The sequence below is a fragment of the Mandrillus leucophaeus genome, unplaced genomic scaffold (assembly GCF_000951045.1).
Source record: "Mandrillus leucophaeus isolate KB7577 unplaced genomic scaffold, Mleu.le_1.0 Scaffold1730, whole genome shotgun sequence".
Classification (NCBI taxonomy): Eukaryota; Metazoa; Chordata; class Mammalia; order Primates; family Cercopithecidae; genus Mandrillus; species Mandrillus leucophaeus.
The window spans coordinates 1378-12534 of NW_012101733.1; the positions used below are offsets into that span (position 1 = coordinate 1378).

Here is an 11157-nt window from a genome sequence, read left to right on the forward strand (position 1 = left end):
GAACAGAATTTGTATTATTTATGTTTACTTAAACTTACAGTTTTTAACTAAAAATTAATAAAGTAAATCTGTAATTGCTCAGTTAAGAAAAACAAGCCCTTATCTTTTCCTCTAGAGGAAATATGACTTGAGACAGATTTGCATAGTTGATGGAAGAAAAGATTTCCCATAACAAAAATTAAACAAGTCAGGTAACAGATGATGGGAAATTTCCATTCATCATTAAAAATATCCTTTATACATAAAACTTATATTTTGCTGCCTAAATGCATCTTCCAGGTTGCAGAGGCAGAAATCTCAGGGCATGTCATGGTACATACCATGGTATCAAGCCGACCGATGACTTCAAACGAAAAATCCACACCTCCATCAGTCATTTCCTTTAGCACCTCCTGGATGGGTTTCTTGTAGTCTTGAGGGTTGATGCATTCAGTGGCACCCAACTCTTTGGCCTTTGCAAATTTGTCCTTGTTGATGTCCACCGCAATGATTCTGGCTGCTCCAGCTGCTTTACAGCCCATAACAGCAGAGAGGCCGACCCCTCCCAGGCCAAACACAGCACAGGTAGAGCCTGGAGTGACCTATGTTTTCAGAAAATGCAAAAATGGATAAGTAATGATTGTCAGAAAGTGCCTAAGCTTTATAAAGTGCCATGCCTACGTGTTTATCAAGAGTTACTCAGACTCTTCTGTCCAACCTTTTATCAAAACCTCTTCTGGCTTCAGTTGCTTTATTTTTAAATTCAAGGGGATGAACTAGTTGAGTGGTTGTCAAACTGATGCATATTAGATTCTTCTGGGGGAGCTTTACAAACCATCCCACTGTCCAGGTCACAGCCCATGTCAATTAAATGAGAATCTCTGCAGGTGGAACTCAGTTCCCAGGTGACTCCAATGGGAAAGTCAGGCTGGAAACCAGGGGACTGGATGATCTTTGAGATCCAGATGGCAGTGATTACAGTCTTGAAGGGACTCTCGATTGCTGAAATCCCATGATAGTGAGCTTCAATATCTCATACATACACCAAGGCAATATTTGGAAAATAAAATAAGTGGAAAAGTCTACTCCAGGAGACTGAAAAATATTCCACTTAAACCCTCAGTAATTAACGCCTTGGTTCATTTATGTTCAGTAGTTGTGACCAGTATATCCCTGCTTTAAAAATACACTAGTGAACAACACAGCAATGAAACATTTGTCTATATGTCAATAATAAATACAATCTACTGTTATGAGTAGCCTCATCTTCTGTCTTGGGTAGGCTCACTTTGACCACCTGCTAGCACGGATGAGGCAACTGAACAAGATACTAAGTGCTAAAGTCAGAAATTTGGAAAAGATGCCTTCTGAATTTTTTTTTTTTTTTTGGTTGGCTAGTGGTTATTTATTAAACCTAGTCTCCCGCAGTCAGTCTTCATTGTGGGTGACATGCTTTCTTGTCCCAAGTAATCTCATCCTTATATTCCCTTAAGGGTGTCTATTCACTCATTCATTCACCAAGTGTTATTCATACTATGGGGACAACACCATTTTCTACCTTACTTAGAAAAATATAAGACTCGTGACTGTGATTTTAAAACACTAATAATTATGTATTGCGAGCTAAGATTCAGCAGGATATTTGAAAAAGATATTTTAATCTCAGCTCTCATATTAAAAAGATATTTTAGTCTCAGCACTGAGACTGTGGTCAAATATCTTTATAACTCTGGACCTTGCTTTCATAAAATAAAGCATACTACTAGATTTTCAGCCTACTCAGACGAGAAGCCTTTAAAGAATTTTCGCTTGAAATTTACCACTTCTGAAATATATGTGTGTGTTCATGGCTGGGGAGTTCGTTTTAACAGTGAAATCCCATAATGAGTGAATTACGCATCACTGAAGCTTCATTACTTTCCGTCTAAGAATCCACAAAGTCGGTGAGCCTTGGTGTGGAAGTGCATCAGGTGAGGTTTTGGACTCTACTGTTGATCCTAATTCTGGCAGTAGAGGATCCGCAGACTAGATGTTCCTCAAGGGCAAACGCTTCATTTCATTTACTTTTGCTATCTCAGAACCTAGCAGAAACTCTGGTGCCTGAGGCATGTATACGTGCTCTCCAATTGTTGAATGAATTACTAAATGAGTTCTCAGGCCTAATATTTCATGATCTCATAAAGAGCAAATACAGAAGAGTAATTATTGAAAATGAAATCTTTACATTTTCTTAACTCTCAACAACTTTTTAATCTGATAAACACATGAAATTTCTAGCATGTGCTCTCAATTCTTTCTGGATTGTGTTTCTATTCTTAGCCAACATTCAAAATCTACAAAAATAATCTTTGATTCTTGTGAGAAATTGCTTCCCTTTGGGTTCCTGACAGTCCACGTGTAACTGTTTTTATCATCCGTTGTCATTCTTACCTTGGCAACTTTGACTGCAGACCCATAACCAGTTGAAAATCCACAGCCAATGAGACAGACTTTCTCCATGGGTGCGGCTGCGTCAATTTTGGCTACTGCATTCTCATCCACCACCGTGTACTGGGAGAAGCTGCTGACACCGAGGAAGTGGTGGATGGGCTTCCCCCTGCAGGTGAACCTGCTGGTGCCATCCTGCAGGGTCCCCCGAGGATTGCTTACACTGGGCAGTGCAATACACAGACACACAAAGGCATGAGACAGGAGCATAACTAACGTGCAAACTCAATGTCTGTGCAGGGAGAGCATCAGAAACCTACTCGTTTTTCAAGCAGCAGTTGCTTTCTGGGTTTTTACAAATTCTGCATTTTCCACACTGAGGAATAGCGAGTGGGATGACTTTATCACCTGGAGAGGGATAAAACAAATTATTTTACAATTTCTATCCAGTATTAATAGAGCATAAACTTAAAGCTCACATGTCTTTGAAATATTAGAAGCATGTGTCTTTAAAAGTCTCCAAGAAATACAGTTCAATGACAAATACATCATTTGTCACTGCCTGCCACAGCCTTGTTTCCAGTTTGGGTTTATAAGTGCCTGAAGATTCCTAGAGAGGAAATGCAAATATGGGAAAACATGGATTAGAAAAATTGCTTCCACTGTATTAATAGTTACTTTTATGTAGTGTATCAGTTTCTCCTGGAGGCTTTACAAATGTTTAATTTAATCCTTAACTATTTAAATCTTAATGTAAGCATAAATATAAATTTTAGTTGAAAGTAGGGTATAATAGTGCCACTAGATGTTGATAAGACCTGTTTTTTGTTATAGTTTGATTTACAATAAAAATGAGAATTTTGAACTACTTCTTTTCTTTTCAAAGTGACTAGGTTTACCTTTATTATGAAATGAATGCTTTTAAAATGATCTTAGTTCTTTTTTTGAGGAAAACTATCAAAAATGGGACAAAGAACAATTCCAGAAATTCCTCTGGAAATTTCAACCCTCCACAATAAGTTAGGTACTTTTAGGACAAGAACTGACTTTGAAATGTTTTTAGCTGGTAATTTGTGAATTATCTACTTTTCCTGTTATAGTGGAGTGAGCACAGGTAAAAAGTAAGGGTGTCATTTTGTTATTAACTTATTACTAACTAATTAGTGATTACTAGTATTATTTAGTAGTTATTATTAGTAGTAATTTATCAGTTATTAGTTATTATTTAGTAGTTATTAATTTATTACTACTAAAGGAATTAGTAGGAGCTGAAACCCAAATTCGACAGTTCATTTTATTTTTCTGTTCACAGTTCAAATAAGTATTTGGTGAAGTGGCAGGTCCAAACTAGTGCCTAAAGTGATTTTCTAGACTGTAATCCCAGCACTTTGGGAGACTGAGGCGGGCAGATCACGAAGTCAGGAGATTGAGACCATCCTGGCTAATATGGTGTAACCCCGTCTCTACTAAAAATACAAAAAATTAGCTAGGCGTGGTGGTGGGCGCCTGTGGTCCCAGCTACTCCGTAGGCTGAGGCAGGAGAATGGCGTAAACCCGGGAGGTGGAAGTTGCAGTGAGCTGAGATTGCACCACTGTACTCTAGCCTGGGTGACAGAGTGAGACTCCGTCTCAAAATAAATAAAACAAAATAAAATAAAATAAAATAAAATAAAATAAAATAAAATGAAAGTGATTTTTTAGAATTAAACATAATTTTTATTTTTAATTACTTATGCTACCTATTCCACAAGACCAAGAAAAATGGTTGCCCCGTAACATTTTGTAGGTAAAATTTATGTGAAAATGATGGTATGGAAATGTCCTAGTTATTCTCCCTTTATAATTAGTAATCTGTAACCAGTCACATTTAAGCATGGCTGAAGGTAATAAGGCAGACATTGTTGATGGTGGATGGCTCCTTCTATGTTTCTTTCATTTCCTTTCACCTAGTCAGTTTCATTGATTCCATGCTCAGGAAGAGAGACCATGTTGGAAGAGGAGATTGGTGACGTGGCTGCATAGGTCACCTAAGAAAAGGTCATGTTTATTCAGTTGTAGCCGTGTAGCCTCCACCTTGTGAACTCAGCACAGAACAGTTTCCATACTTATGGTTTTTTCTCTCCTCCCGTTTCTAGTTGTCTGGGCCCTGACAGAAGAAGACCGTGTTCAGCAACACTAACATGAAGTTATTAGATTATGAATGCCACACTGGTAGGCACTGTGTCCCTTTTGATCCTCACATATCTCCAGGCTCCAACCTGGTGCCTGGCATCTAGCAGATGCTCAGTACATAATGGTTGAAGGGTAGAATACATGCCTGCCTGAAGACATACATGCTTGAGTCAGGCAGGCAGAGAGGGAAAGAGGAAACCCCTGAAGTCCTGGCTGCGCGGTGACCTTCTGCAAGCGCTTTGGTCCCTCATTGCCGGTTTCCTCATCCAGGCTGGGAAATCTTAGGTTGGTGAACGAGCATGTTTCCTGAGTGTGAATCCTGTACCTGGTTTGACTGTAGTCACCCCTTCTCCAACACTCTCCACGATGCCGGCTGCCTCATGGCCTAAAATCACAGGAAGTGGGGTCACCATGGTACCACTAACCACGTGGTCATCTGTGCCACAGATTCCTACAGTCACCATCTACAGAATAAAGAGAAGATGTTCAGATTCAGAAAAGATTGTAACTAGACAAATTTAACATACCCAGATTCCTGAAATTGTGCTTCTAAAATGTATTCAGGGTTTTGCTATACTCCCTACTAATCCTAAATATGAAAGATTCGGTTTATCCTCAAGGTTAATCAGTCTAAAACCCTTCTCTACCTTCCCTTCTTGAATTAAACAATTTAGAAGAATCTGTGAAGTAACTGATTCTGAAATATTTAAGTCTTATACAAGAATGCACGCTTTAAAAAACAAGTAGAAATAGCAAAGTAGCACATGGAAAATATCTAATGTTAATTGATTTTGAAGTCTTGATATGTATCCTTTGGAATTTTTTTCTGTACAAACATATACATTCTTTTGTATTTTACTGGAATTATACTGTATGTACTCTTTGATCACTTATTAAACATTTAAAATTTATATTTATACCTTTCCTTGACAACAAATGTAATTTTATTTTCTGGATGATCATATAAGATATGCCTCTTAGCGGATTTTTTGATGTTTCCATTTCAATATTCTCTGAGTTTTTTAAATGTAAAATGAAATAGAAATGGAAAAATACTTCACCTTAATGCGAACTTCATAAGCCTTAGGAGGTGCAACCTCCACATCCTCAATGGAAAAGGGTTTCTTTACCTCCCATAGCACAGCTGCTTTGCATTTGATTACCTAGAAAATCAAACAGAGAGATGGTACCAGTGTTTTCCCACTCTTGAAGTCAGAAATTGTGTCTTTTCATCTTTTTACATGTAATATTGGGTCCCATGTCTGGTACCTAACAAGAGCTCTATGGAAATGAAGTACTCTGGTTTATAAAGAAAATAAAAGTATCTTTTTGAAAAACAATAAATAACGTAAGGAAAGATAAACAAAGTATAATAAGACATTGAGAAAAATGGAATATATTTATTTAGGCCATTCTTGTGCTGTTGTATTTTTCTCTGAAGGTGTTTATTCCTGATAGTTCCTAATGCTGTCCTGAAAATGCTTGTTTACCCACAACTGTTGGCTGACACATGAAGTTAGAAATCACCTTTATTTTGCTGACAGAGTCAGTTTCTGTCCACATAAAATAAACTGCTTTCTTGCTCAATTTTCTGCTTAGGCCAAAAGGATCTGACTCTATAAGAACAGTTATACGGGTTTACCTTCCTGCGTACGATGATGTTTCTTTCTCTCCCTATTTGCTTATTGTCCTCTTTCAATTTTCTCTCTCCACCACTTCTGTGTGCTACTTGTTTCCTATTCATTTGAAACTTATTTTTGACAGCCTGTTTTGTAACCTAATTTATGTGTAGAGACTCTTTCCAGCTTAGATTTGAGCCAAATATTATAGAGATTAGAGTTGGTGGTATGTGCACGTGTCTGTGTATACACTCAGACCCACACATGTATATTTTAAAACTGAAGAAACAGTGTGTTTGAATTTCTGTCTAGCAGAGCTTATCTATAGATGTTCTTAAAAAGAAAGTTCAGCATATATTTCTAGTGCTTGGAAGTGTACTGTAAAAACCATCTTCATTGTGGTAAAGCATGTGTAGTTTGCAGCGCCCTTTCTAGAAAGAATCAACATAATTGCAAATATAATTAAAAAATTCAATTGAGATTTATTTTTCTGCCAATTCATTTTCATTATTTATTTGTCAAATTTTTCAACTTTAGGATGTTCAACATGGTCAATGCCAAAATAAATATCAGAATACTTAGACAGAAGGTACTAATAGTAGGAAGTTTCTTATTATTAGGTGCTTATGATGTGACAGGCACATTGTGGCCTGTGCTGGGTAAATTAGATGCATTATTTTTATTTTTATTTTAAAATTTATTCATTGATTGATTTTTAATTTCAATAGTTTTTGGTTACATGGATAAGTTCTTTAGCGGTGATTTCCGAGATTTTGCACCCCTTACCCGAGCAGTGTAGACTGAACCCAATATGTAATCTTTTATCGGTCATTCCCCCTACTGCCATTTTCCCTCAGTCCCCAAAGTTCCTTATATCATTCTTATCCTTTATGTCCTCACAGTTTAGCTACCACTTTTAAGTGAGAACATTGGATATTTGGTGTTCCATTCCCGAGTTACTTCACTTAGAATAATGGCCTCCAGTTCCATCCAAGTTGCTGCAAAGGCCATTATTCCGTCTGTTTTACAGCTAAGTAGTGTTCCGTGGTGTACATGTACCACATTTTGTTTATCCACTTGTTAGTTGATGGGCATTTAGGTTGATTCCATATTTTTGCATTTGCAAATTGTGCTGCTATAAACAATGAGCATTATTTTTAAACCTGACAAGGCTGCTACCAGGACAGTACTATTGAATTATTGGCTTATTTTACAGCCGAAATAATTGAGAATCAATTGACTCAGTGATTGAATAATTTTTCCGAGGTCTCAAAGCTGGCTGTACAGAGAATAACAATTAATCTAGCCTCACATTTTCAGTACTCTGTGATGTTAAAAAGTTAGCAAAAAGTTAAATAGCAATAATAATGATAGTGGCTAATATTTATTTAAATATTAATATTTAATAGTGGCTAATATTTAATCATGTACCAGATATGATTCTAAGTGCTTTACAGTATTCATTTAATTCTCAAAACTACTTCATGAAAGAGATGTTAGTATTGTCACCATTTAGCATTTAAGGGAAATAAAATGCAGGATGGGTAAACACAAATGAAATGCTGTCAAAAAGCTAAGCTATTGATGTTGCAACCAAGAGGGGAGGATTGTCTATTTCATCAGTTATTATTTTCATTAATATAGTTGGTTTATACTTTTGCTCTAGGAACTCATTATTTTAAGTTGAGTTTGGTAAATTTGAATTTTCTTTATTTTAGTAATTTTCTATTAGGAATGTAAATATTAATTAGTAATAAATGGAAGTAAAGTGAGGTGGAATAAGAACAGTAACAATGGGCTATTGGTGATTTCCAACCGGTCTTATTGATATGAGCCTGTTTGTCACACAACGTAGAGAGAAACCTCAGAACCTTTAAATTGAATTATCATGGTGAGATATTTTACTGTGTGGTACACTCCTAACACAACAAATGACTGGAAATAGTTGCACAGGTTTATGTAATTAAACAATTAAAAAATATCAATTGATTATATTGAATGACCACATGCACCTGTAAACACATTGAACAAATAAGCGCAAATTTATAGAAGAAAAAGCAAATATCTGTATTCCTACTGCTAAGTGATTCGAATTGTATTATTATTCAAATTGTATTATTAATTTTCTGTGAAACCACATTAACTTTTAAATGGGGAAGATACTGTTCCAAAGGATTTTTGTGGAAATTCCCTGAATTGTATCATACTGGACCCCTTTTAATTAGAATTTGCATGCTGATGTCTTGCTTAACCTTGATGATTCTAATGCTGTGAGATCAAAGAGCATTTTGTAAGATATTTTATAGTAAGGTTGAAGGATATTTCAATCTTCTGAATCAAATTCCTCTCATCAAACTTCTGTCAGACAACTTTCTTGTGTTCATAAAAATATGAATACAAATAATAACACATTTGAATTATGGTGTCATTATAAAGATAACTTGTGATTAAAGACTTTTCTAACTTTAGATTTACAAATCAGTCATGATTAGCTTGGAATAAACTATCATTTTTGCAAATTTATTTAATGTAGGAAATAAGGACTTAATAGATACAGGTTTTATACATTCCTGTTAAAGACATTTTTTTTTTTCCATTGCTTAAATGCCTTTATTTCTTTCAGATCAAACTGAAAAGGCAGAATAGCAACTTGATATTTTTGGCTACTAGGGCAACATTTGGCAGTTTTCAAAAAAGGAAACAGAAATGACTGATAAGTACATAAAAGTTTCACTAGAAGTAAAATAAATGCAAATGAAAACAATGAAATACTATGGTTTCCTATTCAAGTCGCTATATATATATATACACACACACATTTATATATATGTGTTTGTTGTTGTTGTTTGAGACAGGGTATCACTCTGTTGCCCAGGCTGGAGTACCAGTGGTGTGATCTTGGCTTACTGCAGCCACCATCTCTGGGGCTCAAGTGATCCTCCCACTTTAGCATCCCAAGGAGCAGGGACTACAGGTATACACCACCATGCCCAGGTAATTTTGTTCATTTTTTAAATAGAGATGGAGTCTCACTGTGTTGCACAGGCTAGTCTCAAACTCGTTTTAAAAAATGCTTAGCTTAGGTTCTGGCTTGTGATGTGAGGGGCCATGTGCCCCTAGAGGCATCTACTTGGGTTATGCTCCTGACTTGATTGGATAACTCTGTTTTTCTCTAGATGCCATAACAATGGACATGTGACCGTTTGTTGGAAAAACACAGTTCTCTCAATTGCTTACTGAAGCTCATTCAGGCTGATTGGAGAAGGAAGCCACCTTTCCAGGGCAGTAGGTTGGTTGCAAAAGTGTGCCCAAGGCCAGTTTGCACTGCAGTGGGGGAGCCCTTAGAAAGAATGTGAGTAAAGGAAGGAGGAAGCAACTAGAAAACAACGGAAGGGACTTCAGATGGTGAGGCTTCTATTTAGTACTTATTTCAACTTTAGGCCTCCTGAATGGTAGAGGTGGTTACAGGAGGATATCTGAAACCTTGATTATATAATAAACTTCCTTCTATGCCGGTGAGTCATTTCAGAATAGAAATGATGGAATATTTGGAAATCAAGTTGAAGGCTTAAACAAGTCTGCTGATATCAAACTGTTAGAGCAGCCCCGGAGCTATGGAAATAGAGGCATCCGGATGGAAGTTTGTATCCTAGGTTGGCACAGAGATTCCAGTTGAACCAAAACTCCATGAGGACCATGCCTAGTAGGTTAAGTCAAAGATACTATCCATTAAAGAACTTCTTGCCTATGAACAAAGGAAGAAAGTTACCTGTCCAGATGAAGGAAAATATAAACTCGCGTATAATCTGGCAAAGGCCTAACCCTCATATCCTACACCCTGCACTCTCATTCCAAGAGAGCCTAGGTAAACAGCCAGGGCTGGGTTTTCCTTGAGTGGCGGCCAGATGGGTTAAAAATCTGCTTCTCACCTTCTAGGCTGTAGCAGTGGGGAGTTAATATAAAAAGAAACCACAAGATTTCAAGGGAAGAGGGACCACACCCATCTTCACAATAAAATGTCATTCTCAACCTAGAGCAGAGGCGCTCCAACATAGTATTAGAGATGCATCCCAAGTAATGTTTCTGGTTAGTGGTTTAAATACTGAATTTTGTAAATGCTTTACTTTTAGAAAGATTAAATTACTGTAGATCACAAGGGTAGCTATACAACAAAGTCACTCTCAGATATTTGTATGCCTTATTGAATTTGAAAAGGCAGACTTTCAACTATTAGTACATAAGCAGCTTTTGTTACATGTCGTCATAGCTAAAAGGTTGAATACTGCTCTTCTAGAAAAAGAGGGAGCCCGTGGGCAAAACAAAGCCTAGGCAGAATGCCAGGAAAGAGATGAGATTTGTGGAGGTAAGCACAGTATCCCAAAACTGGGGGAAAAAGGAGCTTAGGAAATCTGATGCAAAGTGAACTAAGCAGGAGGCATGTTCGTGAGGCTTTAGGAAGCAGGATTAACCCTCTGCATGTTCAAGTGGACATGCTGGTACTCAGTATTTATATTAGCACAGAGAAGAAGGCAGCAGAACAGTTAGACCACATTAAAGGCCAGTTCTTGTGGGGAGCAGGTTTATCTTTGGAGGTGGACTGGGTACCCCTACCCACAATTACTCATGGGAAACTCGTTCTAAGGCCACACAGAAACTGTTCTTGTCATCTAGGCAATGCCAGCCAATTGGTCCAATTTCACAGTCCGCGCAGACCAGAAACTTGATGTTTCCCACGTCCTTGGTGAAGCCTACATTCTCAAAAATGAACATGTCCTCAACCAGCCAGTGTTCCTGGAGGAAATTACCATCAGGATTGCTGCCGTCAGATAGAGCTGGCTTCTTTCTCATGGAGGGAAAGAAAAGGGTGAGCCCCCGCCAAGAGGTACCTGCCGGGTCCTGCAAGCCGGCGGGAGCTCCGGGAGCCTGAATGGGGCGCCTGCCTTCCACGTGCCCGCGGAGC

General features: G+C 37.6%; 1 protein-coding gene across 1 annotated transcript in view; it reads right to left on the reverse strand.

Annotated features, from left to right (window-relative positions):
- Positions 1-248: 248 nt before the first annotated feature.
- The window catches only part of LOC105537497 (alcohol dehydrogenase 1A-like), a 58732-nt gene continuing 47823 nt past the window's right edge, over positions 249-11157 (reverse strand). The window contains exons 2-7 of the mRNA XM_011977113.1: positions 5640-5741; positions 4904-5042; positions 2727-2814; positions 2410-2629; positions 1274-1276; positions 249-581 (exon numbers count right to left, since the gene is read on the reverse strand). Of these exons, the coding sequence (XP_011832503.1) occupies positions 249-581; positions 1274-1276; positions 2410-2629; positions 2727-2814; positions 4904-5042; positions 5640-5741 (885 nt within the window). The remainder of the gene's footprint in view (positions 582-1273; positions 1277-2409; positions 2630-2726; positions 2815-4903; positions 5043-5639; positions 5742-11157) is intronic.